At 49.1% G+C, this 15119-nt stretch overlaps 1 protein-coding gene across 1 annotated transcript in view; it reads left to right on the top strand.

Moving 5' to 3' along the window:
• The window catches only part of LYRM9 (LYR motif containing 9), a 46077-nt gene extending 34985 nt beyond the window's left edge, over window positions 1–11092 (top strand). The window contains exons 5-6 of the mRNA XM_077312421.1: window positions 9448–9518; window positions 11053–11092. Of these exons, the coding sequence (XP_077168536.1) occupies window positions 9448–9518; window positions 11053–11071 (90 nt within the window). The 3' untranslated portion in view covers window positions 11072–11092. The remainder of the gene's footprint in view (window positions 1–9447; window positions 9519–11052) is intronic.
• The last annotated feature ends 4027 nt before the right edge of the window (window positions 11093–15119 follow it).

Below are 15119 nucleotides of genomic sequence, written 5' to 3'. Positions count from 1 at the left end.
CTTCTGACATTGTTCTGATTCTAAACTGTTGGGAGAAGTTGGGGAAGGCATCCCTTTGGATAGTCCCCCTCTGGCACCGAAAGCATCTTGGCCATAGGACGAGGAGGAGACAGTGACTGCAGGAAACCGCCTGTGTTCTCCCAAAGGCAAGGAAGGCCGAAGGCATCGACGTGCCTGCAGGCCACACAGGAGGTGCACATCAGAGGACTCAGGTGCGCATCATTTAACACCTCCTCATAAAAGCTGGCTTGATGAAAAGGCAAGATAAATAGAATCCAATAAGAAGGCAGCTGAAAGGCCCATGAAAGGCTGAGCCGTGATTCCGGGCAGCTGAGCAGAGCCTTCCTGCGGACTTTGTTCTGAAGCCCAGGCAGGCAGCTGCAGGGGGGTTTCGCCTGTCTTGTGCTGAAGTCCTTTTGGCACACCTGCCCCCTTGCCCACCCAAACCGTTCCAGCCAGGGGGAGTCCACACAGGAAAATTAGTTAACTGGACAAAGTTATCAGCTCCTGAGAGGCCTGGGAGGTCCTTCTGCTCCGTGTGCATTTCCATGCCCCCCTGCTGCCCAGGGGCTCTGCCTTCCCCACAACAGCCCTGTGAGTGGGGTTAGGCTGGAAGACAGCGTCTGGGCCAAGGTTCTCCAATGAACTTCCTGGCTCAGTTGGATTTTGAACTTGTGTCTTCCCAGGCCTAGTCAGAGAGAATCACTGCCCCCCTTTGGGGAATGACTCCCTTATGCACAAAAATGGTGCAGGTTGCCAGCACTGTCCTTTGGGGGGCTCTACAGCAAGACAGAGCCTCTTGTGGCGCAGAGTGGTAAGGCAGCAGACATGCAGTCTGAAAGCTCTGCCCATGAGGCTGGGAGTTCAATCCCAGCAGCCGGTTCAAGGTTGACTCAGGCGTCCATCCTTCTGAGGTCGGTAAAATGAGTACCCAGCTTGCTGCTGGGGGATAAACGGTACTGACTGGGGGAGGCACTGGCAAACCACCCCGTATTGAACTGACCTCCATCATCTGGGGGATCTCCAGGCTTCCCCTGTAAGTTGGCAATGGAGCCTGAATGGGACGATGGGCAGCCATTTGTGGGCATGACAGAACACCAGTTCTGGTTTAAGATCTGAGCGGAGCAAGCAACTTAGAGCAGCTTCACTTGAAAAGAGGCCTGAAAGTTCCCCAATGCCAGCCAGATGGCGTCTGAACGTCTGGGTGGAAAATGTTAGTTACACTCGTTTCTTGATTTGGGAATTTACTTTGCTCTCCACAGAGAAGTACTGATGATGCGTTCCTTTCCACCAGGTAATGTTTTAACAGGAATTGCCAGATTTTGTTTTTTGGCACCAGACTCCTGTCCATCATCTGTGGTGTCTTGAACTGTGAGGGACCTTCGAAGTCTTGGAGACAATTTAGTTACTGGCAAAGGATGCCCAGAAAGGGGACGGACGGACAGTGCTCTAGCCAGGACTTCTCTTAGCCAGTGAGCATTTGGGGGGGGGGGGGGTTAAGAACCGCCAAAGATACGTCTGGGCAGCTCAAAGTGTTTGTTCCCCATGCCCAAACAAACACTGCCCTGCTGTAGAAGTTCCCCTCATAGCTGTTCTCTTTCCGGGTCCCCTCTGTGCCAGCAAACTTCCTCCACAGCTCCGTGACCAGAGGTGGTTCCAGTAAAGGATTTCCCCCACTGCCGTCATGACAGGAAACGAACCCACAGTCAATAGTGACTCGTACCAGCCGTCCATGGCACTTCCAAAATTCTTACAAGGCTTTCTGGTTCCCCCACCCACCATCCTCAGGTCAGCATCAATGGGGAGGCAAACACGTTCTTAGGAACCAAGTAATTCTGACCAAAGAGTGCTTGGAGATGCTTCTTGGAAGTCCCAAAATGAAGCCTAACCATCAACAAATAGACATCAGATGTGGGCTCCTAGAGGAATAAGCAGATTCCAATCTGTACTTGTCTCCCTTCCTCTAAGGGACTCTAAGGATTTCCTCCCTTCTCAGGCTGTCCCCACAGCATCCCCCCAAGAGAGAGGGACAGGCCCATGGCCACCTCACGAGGGAGGGGGGAGATTTCTTTGTTGCAAAATAGGTTCTATCCTTGTCCTTTCAAGGTTCACCATGCATGCAACCCTTTGCAGAATACTAGTCAGCTCCACGGAGTTCCACATGGGTGGGCCTGGAGTCATTCTCCACAGTTTTCACTTCCAGGGTGGCTTCCCTGACAGAAAGGCGGAAAGGCCTCCCCCTCCCCAGAGCCAACACCCACTGACTGGTGATCCCTGGCCCCAAGGAGGCGGGTCGAGCCTCAGCCAGGGCCAAGTCAGTCTCTGAACTCGCTCCCATTCGGATAGACTCACTCCACGGGCTTGAGGTCGTAATGTGACTGGGAACAAATGTTCTGCTGTTGCCTAGGTTGTGTTATGATGATTGTTGAGGCTGCTGAATTATTGATGGCAGTTCTGGAGCTTCCTCCACGTTCTCTGCAACCCCTCTGAGCTGCAAGCGAAGGCACTATATACATCCAAATAAATAAAATACATTTCTGGGAATCAGATTGTTACAGATGATGTGGAAAAAACAAACTGATTATGGAAGGAGGGTGGGGCGGGGTGAGGAGGACGGGCAGCAGGGCTGGGGCTGAGCTCCACTCACTGTGCCAGCCCCGCCTCCGCCGCCCGTCTTCCGTGGCCACAGGAGGAAGGGGCTTGGGGGCTGTTGAGGCCCGGCACGTAGCCCCGCTCTCTGCACTGCTGCTGGAGCCGCCACCTCTGCTGCCTGTCTTCCAAGGCCGGCCCCACACTCCTGACAGCGGGATAATCTTTGCCCAAAGCCAGGAAGCGGCAGCGCCAAATACACGTCTCTCAACAAGATGCCAAGTGAAGGCAAGCAGGATGGCTTATTTGCCCCCACAAGAAAAGAGGAGGAACACGGTGGAAAGGATTTGTGGCTGGAGGAAGTTCACCAGCTTAGCCTGCCCAGGATGGGTGTCGTGCTGTCAAGCCGCAGGTAATGCTGGGCAATCCAGCCAGGGGCTTTTCAGGCAAGGGAGGAGAAGAGGCAGTTGGCCCCGGCCTTCCTCTGCAGGGTCTTCCTTGGTGGTCTTCCTCCCAAGTGCCCACACTTCGTCACTTCCAGAATTTATGATTTATGCTGTTTATGGTTCACCTTCCTCACAGGGGCCCCAGGGGCATTATGCAGAGGATGTTAAAGCAACCAATGCAGCAGCACATTCGGTAGATAATGTTTTGGGATATTAGAAGGCCAGAACCATCCGAAAGAAACAGAAGCACAGCATCAGTGGCAAATACTCCGGAAGACAGAGACAGAGTTCAACGAGATCTGAACACAATGGAAAAATGGGCAAATGAGAACAAGATGCAATTTAATAAAGATAAGTGTAAAGTTCTGCATCTGGGTCAGAAAAATGAAAAGCATGCCTACTGGATGGGAGATACGCTTCTAGGTAGCACTGGGTGTGAACGAGACTTTGGGGTACTTGTGGATTGTCAGCTAAACATGAGCAGGCAGTGTGATGCAGCGGTAAAAAAGGCAAATGCCATTTTGGGCTGTATCAACAGAGGCATCACATCAAAATCACAAGATGTCATAGTCCCATTGTATACGGCACTGGTCAGACCACACTTGGAGTACTGTGTGCAGCTCTGGAGGCCTCACTTCAAGAAGGATGTAGATAAAATTGAAAGGGTACAGAGGAGAGCGACGAAGATGATCTGGGGCCAAGGGACCAAGCCCTATGAAGATAGGTTGAGGGACTTGGGAATGTTCAGCCTGGAAAAAAGGAGGTTGAGAGGGGACATGATAGCCCTCTTTAAGTATCTGAAAGGTTGTCACTTGGAGGAGGGCAGGATGCTGTTTCTACTGGCTGCAGAGGAGAGGACACGCAGTAATGGGTTTAAACTTCAAGTACAACGATATAGGCTAGATATCAGGAAAAACATTTTCACAGCCAGAGTAGTTCAGCAGTGGAATAGGCTGCCTAAGGAGGTGGTGAGCTCCCCCTCACTGGCAGTCTTCAAGCAAAGGTTGGATACACACTTTTCTTGGATGCTTTAGGATGCTTATGGCTAATTCTGCGTTGAGCAGGGGGTTGGACTAGATGGCCTGTATGGCCCCTTCCAAGTCTATGATTCTATGATGTCAGAGGTGGGGGGGACCTCTGGTCGATCTCAGGCAAATGCCTGGTGGAGGAGCTCCCTTGTTTTTAGAAGCCATGATGGGCATGGGTCTAGTGGGCAAGTGGTTGGCCTCGTTGCTGCTAGCATCCGGTTCACTTCAGTTTGTGAGAGTCATCTGAAGTGACTCATTGTTCTCTCCAAAGACGGCCAAGGGGCCTCTAGTTCACTTTCTGTATCCAAGGTTGAAAGAAGGTCATGGAGGAGAGTCAAGATTTTGTCTGCGAAGTGACTCGCAAATGCCTCACAGCTAATATCCAATTGGCTATTGTTTTGGTGCCCTTCGTCGAGGGCAGTGATTCTATGACTTGGCATGTGTATGAACATGGTCTTGGTTTACTTGTGGACTGTAGCCTAAATATGAGCAGGAGGTGTGGTGCAAAGGTTGGATACACACTTTTCTTGGATGCTTTAGGATGCTTATGGCTAATTCTGCGTTGAGCAGGGGGTTGGACTAGATGGCCCCTTCCAAGTCTATGATTCTATGATAAGTACTCGCATCACATGTTACAGAGGGCAGAAGTGACATCAAACGATCCTACTCTCAATGTGCTATCTGTAAAGCCCACATCCCAATCCAAGACTGGGCTATACTCTGCTGCCTTCCTTCCTTCCTTCCTTCCTCTGCGTGGGGCAATGCCAGGGAAAGCATCATTTCTGCAGACCAAACAGGGATGTATGTGCTAGAAGCAAGGTGCCTCTGTTCCCTTCTGTGGCTGGTTCCCAAGCCATGGAGTGAATGCCTCTGCTCCAATCCTTCCGGGGGTGGCTGTTGCATGATGGGAACCATGTGTCATCAAAGCCTCACCAGGAGAAGTCTCTGCCCACCTGAGACAGGGGCCACATTGGGGAACAGGGATCCAAAGAGCCACATGTGCCACCCAAGCCACTAAGTAAGTATTGCTCTTACAGAGAACCTTGAAAATAAGCTGTACTGTTCACAAAATATCCTCCCCTAAAAGGGGGAAAATGGGACAAAAGAGGGGTTGGGATTGATCAGGGACCAGACAGGAGGGACTATTCTTGGCAAGCGTCAAGAGAGCATGGAAGACAAGAGTCCAGAATCCAGTGCCGGGAGCGAAGGATGCTGTGCATCTATTCCTTTTCGGCCCAAATGTGTCATCGCCCCAAACAAGAGGAGCCAGCCAATCAAAGCCCCCCCCCCCCCCGGCTGAAAAATCAGGCTCCATTAGCCATGAAATCAACTCAACAGGATTTTTAGATCTCGCATCATTTCTTTCTAAAGGTGGCTTTGATGTGTGACAGAGATTAGTCTGTTTTCCCATCGAGGGTAAACCCTTCAGGTCTGGTTGATCTGGTTCTGCACTTTGCTCACAAAAATAATGCACTGAAACAACCAGTTTGCTTGTGAAAAGTCAAAATTACTGAAACTTATCAAAACGATGAAATGTTGCAACACTTAGTAGATTGAATTGTTTTAGATGAATTGATTGAAAGCATTTCAGCTGATTAAAAAGATGCCCCCCAATTAATTGATCTGCAGATTTACAATGTTTTAAATTAGTGGCCCCTTTAAGACCAATAAAGTTTAATTCTGCAGCCTCCACACAAAAGCTCAAGCCCAGAATTGCTACAGACCAAAGCAGTGACCCATCTGAATGTTTTAGAATCATAGAATCATAGAGTTGGAAGGGGCCATACAAGCCATCTAGTCCAACCCCCTGCTGAACGTAGGATCAGCCCTAAGCATCCTAAAGCATCCAAGAAAAGTGTGTATCCAACCTTTGCTTGAAGACTTCCAGTGAGGGGGAGCTCACCACCTCCTTAGGCAGCCTATTCCACTGCTGAACTACTCTGACTGCAAATTTTTTTTCCTGATATCTAGCCTATATTGTTGTACTTGAAGTTTAAACCCATTACTGCGTGTCCTCTCCTCTGCAGCCAACAGAAACAGCATCCTGCCCTCCTCCAAGTGACAACCTTTCAAATACTTAAAGAGGGCTATCATGTCCCCTCTCAACCTCCTTTTCTCCAGGCTGAACATTCCCAAGTCCCTCAACCTATCTTCATAGGGCTTGGTCCCTTGGCCCCAGATCATCTTCGTCGCTCTCCTCTGTACTCTTTCAATTTTATCTACATCCTTCTTGAAGTGAGGCCTCCAGAACTGCACACAGTACTCCAAGTGTGGTCTGACCAGTGCCGTATACAATGGGACTATGACATCTTGTGATTTTGATGTGATGCCTCTGTTGATACAGCCCAAAATGGCATTTGCCTTTTTTACCGCTGCATCACACTGCCTGCTCATGTTTAGTTTACAATCCACAAGTACCCCAAGGTCTCGTTCACACACAGTGCTACCTAGAAGCGTATCCCCCATCCAGTAGGCATGCTTTTCATTTTTCTGACCCAGATGCAAAACTTTACACTTATCTTTATTAAATTGCATCTTGTTCTCATTTGGCCATTTTTCCATTGTGTTCAGATCTCGTTGAAGTCTGTCTCTATCTTCCGGAGTATTTGCCAGTCCTCCCAATTTGGTGTCATCTGCAAACTTGATGAGTAGTCCTTCCACCCCATCATCTAGATCAGGGGTAGTCAAACTGCGGCCCTCCAGATGTCCATGGATTACAATTCCCAGGAGCCCCCTGCCAGCGAATGCTGGCAGGGGGCTCCTGGGAATTGTAGTCCATGGACATCTGGAGGGCCACAGTTTGACTACCCCTGATCTAGATCATTAATAAATTTGTCAAAAAGTATCGGACCAAGCACCGAGTCCTGAGGTACCCTGCTACTCACCTCTCTCCAGTCTGATGAAACACCATTGACAACAACTCTTTGAGTGCGGTTCTCTAACCAATTCCCTATCCACCTGACTATCTGAAAATCCAGATTGCAGTCCTTCAATTTATCCATCAGAACATCATGGGGAACCTTGTCAAAAGCTTTACTAAAATCCAAGTAAATGACATCAACCAAATTTCCCCGATCCAGCAAACCTGTTACTTGGTCAAAAACGGAAACCAGGTTGGTCTGGCAAGACCTGTTGGAGACAAATCCATGCTGACTTCCTTGGATCACCAAATTGTCCTCCAGATGTTTGCAGATCGCTCCCTTTAATATCTGCTCCATTATCTTCCCCACAACAGAGGTCAGACTCACTGGTCTGTAGTTTCCCGGGTCATCCTTCCTCCCTTTTTTGAAGATCGGAATAACATTTGCTCTCTTCCAGTCCTCTGGGACATCTCCAGTCCTTAAAGAGGTTCCGAAGATGATGGACAAGGGCTGTGCAAGTTCTCTGGAAAGTTCTTTGAGTACTCTCGGGTGCATTTCATCCGGACCAGGGGATTTGAACTCATCCAGTGCAGCTAAATGCCTCTCGACAACCTCTCTATCCATGTTAACCTGCCACCCAGACACTGTCCTTTGGCTATGGCCATCTCTAGATGTGCCTAAACACTTTGATATGTGGGAAAAAAACAGATGTAAAATAGGCACTAAGCCTTTCTGCTTTCTCTGCATCTTCCGTTAGAGTTTGTGCATCCGCACCCAACAGTGGGCTTATTGTCTCCTTTACTTTACGTTTGCTCCTCACATAACTGAAAAATCTTTTCTTGTTACAATGGGCTTCCCTGGCCAATCTTAGCTCACTCTCAGCTTTGGCCTTTCTGATGATTGATCTACAGTGCCTAGTAACCTGTAGGTACTCTTCTTTAGAGCTCTGTCCTTCCCTCCAGTTCCTGAACATTTTCCTTTTCTTTCTTAGTTCCTCTTGAAGTTCTCTGTTCATCCAAATAGGCTTCTTAGAGCTCCCGCAGTGTTTTTGTCTTTCTGGGATAGTCATTGATTGAGTATGCAATAGCTCTTGTTTGAGTAGCGCCCACCCTTCACATGCTCCCTTCCCTTCCAGCATTCTCGTCCATGGTATGACACTCATCATGTCTTTTAATTTGATTTTCCCTATAAATATAAATCACAGGTTGAAAACATGATCTTAAAAAAATATATTGAAAAATAAATGCCTTCTTAGAGAGCCAGGTTGGTGTTGTGCTTAGGAGCGCCACTGACTTCTAATCTGGCAAGCCGGGTTTGATTCCTCGCTCCCCCACATGCAGCCAGCTGGGTGCAGCCACAGCACTGAGAAAGCTGTTCTGACTGTCATATCAGGGCTCCTTCAGCCTCACCTGCCTCACAGGGTGCCTGTTGTGGGGAGAGGAAAAGGAAAGGAGATTGGAAGCCGCTTTGAGACTCCTTTGGGTAGAGAAAAGTGACATATAAGAACAAACCTTTTTTCCTCGGTAATCTCAGGGCTTTCTCAGCCTCCCCTCCCGCACAGGGTGTCTGCCTGTTGTGGGGAGAGGAAAGGGAAGGCGACTGGAAGCCACTTTGAGACTTCTGGTAGAGAAAGACGGCATAGAAAAATCAACTCTTCTTCTCCTTCTAGATGGCCTGAGACACTGAATGGGAGGAAGAAGGTATTCCTTACTTACAGGAGAGAGTGGCAGGAAAATCTGGCTTTAAAAAATGCACCCACTGTCCCTAAGTAACAGGGTTGTATAGAAATAGGTAAGTAATAATTTTTGTAACCTGCCTGTGATCAGTCACACTCACCTTCTCAAAAGGCTGTTGAGTGGGAATTGCTAGTGTTATTGCTGTTCACATTTAACCCCCCATCCCAGAGCATCTAACAGTTATATCTGTGCACAGGGGAGGGGCACCCACATGAACACAAAGGCACCATGTGCTCCATCCCAGGACATACAGTATTAAAACTCTTCTGTTCTACTGGGGGTTATTCTTGAATTTTTTGTTGTACGGCTATTAAACCTTAATAAACGTACACAAGTATAAATTAAGACTCATTTCTGTTGATAATGAATTGTGGACCAGCCATGTTTTCTAGCTTATCTTTAGTCTACACCACAACTCCCTCTTGATTTTTAAGGATGTACAGTTGAGTACAAATTAGACAGACAAAGGCTTTCTACAATGTGTAATTTTGGTTCAGGCATCGATCTGATTCTGGAATTGGCAGGTTACAAACTTGTCCTGGTTTTGTGTGTGAATTGGTGGAAGATACCATAATAGAATATAAGTGGGGAGGGCAGGCTGTAATGAACTGAAGGGGCGGGGGGCATAAGCTGCTGGCAACCGTCCCCCATGGCCCCTTTTGGGGTGCCCAGAAGAGCTTGAGGAGGCTGTTTCCACCTCTCCCTTCCAGGGACGAGCCGTTCTCAGCATTTCATGGCTCCCGGAGGGTGTTCAGTTCATGCCAGGTTCTCTTATATGTTTCTACAGATGGGGAAATCCTCCAAGAGTGCAGAAATGGTCCCTCGGTCTGAAGGCGGCTGTGTTTGGCTACCAGACCAGTAAGTATTTGCCCTTCAAGCTTGCTGCTATGAGGGAGGAGCTGGGGGAATGAAGGGACCTGAACATTTCTCCATCTTCTGCATGAGGGGGGGTGCAAAGGGGGCAGGATACCCAGAGAGGCTCTCCACACACCAGCTGCTGGTACTTGAATCTAATATGACACTGGGAAGAGAGCCTCTCTGCTGTCCCTGGCAAATGGTCCCACCAGATACACGGCCCTACAGATCCTGGTTTCAAATTCAAGTGGTTAGCCGTGTTGGTCTGAAGCAGCACAACAAAACAAATCCGGAGTCCAGCAGGGGCAGTCCCTCAGGTCCCTCAAGTAAGGCTTGAATGCTTAAAACCCACTCCTTAACCCTGACCAGGAATTGAACTAGCAGTCAGTGCAGCTGCCAGGGCACAGGTCAAATGTGGGCCCTCCAGAGGGTCCTTGCAAGGGCCAGTTGTAACTTCCGGGTCAGGCATAAGGGAAGGCCTGCATAAAGCGAGTGGCAGTAGTTTTGTGGACAAAGATGCTCAATAGTTTTCCAGTCACCAATCCCTAATAAAGCAAGCCCAACTCACACTCCAATAGCAAAGTCCCGTCCGGGTCTTAGCACTAGTCGGTCAAAACAAAGGCCAAAGGAGAAATGAGGAGATGGTTGAATAGTCAGCTGAAGTCAGGAACCCGGGAGGCAGAGCCAGAGCCAGAACAAAGTCCAAATACCAAAATCCTAGCCCAAGAAGCAGAAGTTTGGAAACCAGAGATCAGTCAGGTAGAGCTTCATGGGGATGGGAGGGCTTGCACACAGGCCACAACCACTCCTGCCTTACTTAAGGTCGGCCTGCCTAAGGGGTTCATTGACTGCGCCTGGGGACTCAGTCGCCTCTGCTGATGGGATCTCAGCTGGGCCCCATCTGGCTGGACAGCTCAGGTCACCTCACCTGCATTGTCTCCGGAGCTCTGGTGAGCTATCTGGGCTGGGGAGGGGTGCTACCCCTGAGTGGGGGCGACGCTGGCCCAAAGAGCAAGGTGTCTGCCTGGCTGGGACCTGGCTACACGTCCCAGTCAGGGCTTTGATTGTCCCGATTGCCCTACAGCGCCTTGATGCTCTGCCCAGCAGTGGCAGCAGAGCTCCTGGCACAGGCGCAGGTGTGGTCGTGGGCTGCATGGGCATAACAAGCTGCACCCAAAGATATGTCATGTCTCACATCCCTCCGTCTGCTTAATGGAGACAGCTGGACTCGTGCCACCTATATCTGCCTGAATAGGCCCTCTAAGACATTCTCTGTTCAGCCATCAACAGAACTTGGTGATTTGGAAACTTTTTTATTTGGAAAATTCTTATGCCACCTCTCCAGCAATGTGCTTGAGGTGGAGTCAATGAATGCGATTAATCACTTTCAGTTCATTTCCCATCAGAACAGAGAGGCCCTCCCCCCCCCCCCCTTACACTCTGTGATCCTCTGTGCAGCCTTCTACATTCTCTTCTGTCCTACCTTGCCCTGGGAATTCCCCCCCTATTCTCCAACAGATGAAACATTAATTTGCAGACGGACTCCACCACTGTGATTCATGAGACGTCACTGAGGACTGTTTTGGTGCTTCCAGCTGGGCCCCGCAGTTGCCTCCTGCCAGGCTGACTCAAGTCCGATGGAGACCACCTTGCAACTGCAGAGGTGCCACTGTTATTAACCCAGTTGCTTTGTTAGGGTTGGATCCAGCCATGCATGAGCAGAAAGGAAAATCTGCAGCATACACTTTCATTTGCTCTAGTACGGCTGGTATAATTTGGTATAATTTTCAGTGAAGTGCCCCTGCACACGTCAGACCCCTGAATGTTCAGCAGGCCCCTTCCATGAGTTAATTTCACTGGCTTTTGAGAGTGTATCAGGATAAACCCCTCGGAGTGCTGTTACTTGTCTCCTGTATATATGATGGGATAATCAGTGATTCAAAGAGACTTAGCAAGTAATGGAGAAGCCAGCGAGATTCTTCAGCCTGTTTCTACAAGGGGAGGATCCAAGGCAGAAATCTCAGCCAGAAAGGATTTTTATTGAGAAACAAAACAAAAATTGCTTTCATGCTATTTAAACTAAACAAGAGGAGTAAATTTGGGGGTCAGAGAAAATTAAACAGCTGCCTTCCATAATGCATAGAAGTTGTGAGTTCAGCTGATTGTTCAGTAAGAAAACTCCATTCAAAGAAGTTTCTTTATTGTAAAAGAGAGCAATGCTATTGACCCTATTGAACTCTTTGCTAAGACTGGTGGGAAGTGGCCTCTGCTCTGTTTTAACTTGCAGCCCCCCATTTCCCCCCACTAGCCCTTTTGGGCATGAAGCATCCAGACTGCAGGTGTCCATTTGTCCGGAAGATACAACTGCATCATGTAGGCATGGTGACCGGGCAGCGTAGAGCCCTTTCCCGATAACTAACTCCCTACTGAGACAATTCACACCTAGGATACATTGAATAGACCAGTAATAAAGAAATATAGATGGCAAAATGGCAAAAAGCAGACATGATTTCGACATCCGACTCCCCCGAACCGAAGACTCCACCCTTTGGTCAACCTGGAGAAGGTTTGTCCAAGTAGTCCTCGACCAGCTTGCATGCGAGCTGCATCCCCTCCCTGCCGCTCCCTCCCTCTCCAGAAACTCTTCCCAGTCAGCAGATACTGAAATCTCCCCCGGGGAATGCAGGAGTCTGGGACTGAGGCCACCTTGTAGTTCATAGACAAAGACTGGGATCAGAGTGTCAGAAGTTGCATGCCTCAGTCAGGAGGCAGGATGCAGAGGAGCAGGCTGCTGTGCAAAGCAGAATCCATGTTTATAAATGTCTTTGAGAGGCTAGGTTCTGCAGTGACACTGTCAACAAGACAAGTAACAGGGAAAGAACCCACCAACTTCTTCCCTAGCTTGCGTGAGGGCTGTTGACAGCCAAGGTGCTTGGTGGAGAGACAGGCAAAATCCCCACCTGCCATAGGGGTCCAGGTAGGCGTTTCTTAGAATCACAGAATCATAGAGTCAGAAGGGACCTCCAGGGTCATCCATTCCAACCCCCTGCACTATGTGGGAACTCACAACTACCTGCCTACCCACAGTGACCCCAATTTCATGCACAAGTGATCCCTCCACCAAAATTTCCAGAGTCCAACCTGGTCTGGAGGAAATTCGCCTCCCATCCCACAGTGGCCATTAGCAATTCCCTTTATATACAACAAAGAGCCACGAGAGACAAACCTGGCCAATCTCTTCCTGCCCACCCACTCACAAGCTGCTGAAGTTCAGAAAATCAGCATTTCTGTCAGGTGACTATCCTCTGATTAAAAACTTCCAAAGAAGGAGAACCCACCACCTCCCGAGGAAGCCTATTCCACTGAGGAACTGCTCTATCAGGAACTTCTTCCAGAAGATTAGCTGAAGATTCTTTGGAATTAATTGGACCATTGGTTCTGGTCCAGCTGGAGCTTATACGCCTCCTTAGTGGTGTCCAGGGTAGCAACCATCTGCAGCGAGACTTGTTGGATCTGTGCCACTCACACACACAGGTCAGGGTGAACATCTTGGGGGACTTCCTAGTGGGAACAGACCAGGACCCCACCCAGTAGACCACTAAGATGGGGCCATGCAGGTGCTGCACAGACAGCATTCCTGTACTGCAAAAGGGAGCAACTCCAATTGGTGCCTCAGTGGAACAGGGGGTCTGATCACCAAGTATTTGAAAGGCTGCCATATGGAGGATGGGGCAGAATTGTTCTCTCTTGCCCAAGAGGGACAGAACAGGACGAATTGGATGAAATTAACTCAAAAGAAATTCCATCTAAACATCCAGAAGAAGTTCCTGACAGTTAGAGCGGTTTCTCAGTGGAACAGGCTTCCTCGGGAGGTGACGGGTTCTCCATCTTTGGAGATTTTTAAACAGAGGCTGGAGAGCCATCTGACGGAGAGGCTGATTCTGGGAAGGCTCAAGGGGGTGGCAGGTGACAGTGGATGAGCGATTGGGATGTGAGTGTCCTGCATAGTGCAGGGGGTTGGACTAGATGACCCTTCCAACTCTATGATTCTATGATTCTATGTTGTATTAGTGGTGTGGGGTTTTTGCAGTGGATGCCTCTCCTTATTTCAGTGTTCTGTGTTAATGAGCGATGGGATGTGAGTGTCCTGTCTAGTGCAGGGGGTTGGACTAGATGACCCAGGAGGTCCCTTCCAACTCTATGATTCTATGATTCTATGAACTTGGTTCAGTCAGTCCACCGGTAATTTATAAAGCAGCGCAAATATTGCAGCAGGACCTGGTTAACCTGTTTGGTTTGGCTGTTAGTCTCCAGATGAGAACTGGCACTTAGCATTTGCTTTACCCCCAGCAGTTTCAGTAGCTCTCGCCAGAACTTGGCAATGAACTGGAACCACGCCCCCCCCCCCAATAGACAATACTTTGTGGAGGGTGTCGTGCTATCTAAAGATGTGTTGTGTAATGGGGAGTGATGCACAGGGCACGAAATGAGCCTGTTTTGAAAACAAGCCCACAACCACCCAGATGACTAGGGGGCAGGTTGGTGATAAATGGAAATGAACTGCCAGGGCATCACAGGGGTCTCTAGGGGCTAAGTAACCCCCCACCACCACTCTTTTAACAGGGATGCAAGTGGGGCAGCCTTGCAGGTAGGTTTCAATGTCTTTTCTCATGGTGGGCCACCAGAATTGGTGTCTACCAAAACTCTACATCTTTACAAATCCAAAATGCCCAGCAGCCTGACTGTAATGGCACCTCCTTGTGTGACTTTGCCACCTGGGACCTTCAGTAGTAGCCCCCCCCCCCCTCTCAACCATTCAACCATCGAGCACAGGCTCGATGATCTCCTCCAGTCCCTGCTGGATCCAGTTGGGGATGGCTGTTGGTGTGCCCACAAGTGGAGTTGTGGCCGCTGCCTTTTTCCTCTGACTGCAGGTGACCACCAAACGTCCCAGATGGGTGGGTGAAAAGACAAAGTTAACAACAGGTTCCAACTGGCTGTCATGTTAGTGTAGGTGGGACAATGCATCTGCCAGGAAGTTCTGCATATTCAGCAGGTGCTTCAGAGTAAATTGAAACCATGAGAAAAACTTTGTCCCCTGCACTTGTCTGGCTGTCAGTTTGTGGGGTTGTTTTAATGCTTGCAAGTGTTTATGGTCTGTCCAGACCTCAAAAGGGAGAGCCCCCCCCCACTTCCAGGAAATGCTGACAGGTGGTCAGGGTCATCTTGATGGCAGCTGCTTTGTTCTCCTAAATTGCCCAGTTCTCTTTGGTATAATTAAACTATTTGGACAGGTAGGCACAAAGTTGCAGGTGACTCCCGGCCCCTGCTGGAGCAAAACCATGCCCATTTCTACATCAGTGGAATAGACTTGGATAATGAACTACTCTGTAGGGTTTGCATGATGGATGATTGGCTTGATTGTGAACTTCCATTTCAGCTCCTTGAATGCCTTTTTACACATAGAATCATAGAATCATAGAGATGGAAGGGGCCATACAGGCCATCTAGTCCAACCCCCAGCTCAACGCAGGATTAGCCCTAACTATCCTAAAGCATCCAAGAAAAGTGTGTATCCAACCTTTGCTTGAAGACTGCCAGTGA

Source organism: Paroedura picta, chromosome 15 (genome assembly GCF_049243985.1).
Source record: "Paroedura picta isolate Pp20150507F chromosome 15, Ppicta_v3.0, whole genome shotgun sequence".
NCBI lineage: Eukaryota > Metazoa > Chordata > Lepidosauria > Squamata > Gekkonidae > Paroedura > Paroedura picta.
Note: the sequence above shows the minus strand (reverse complement) of the source record. Positions and strands in the feature narration are given on the sequence as shown.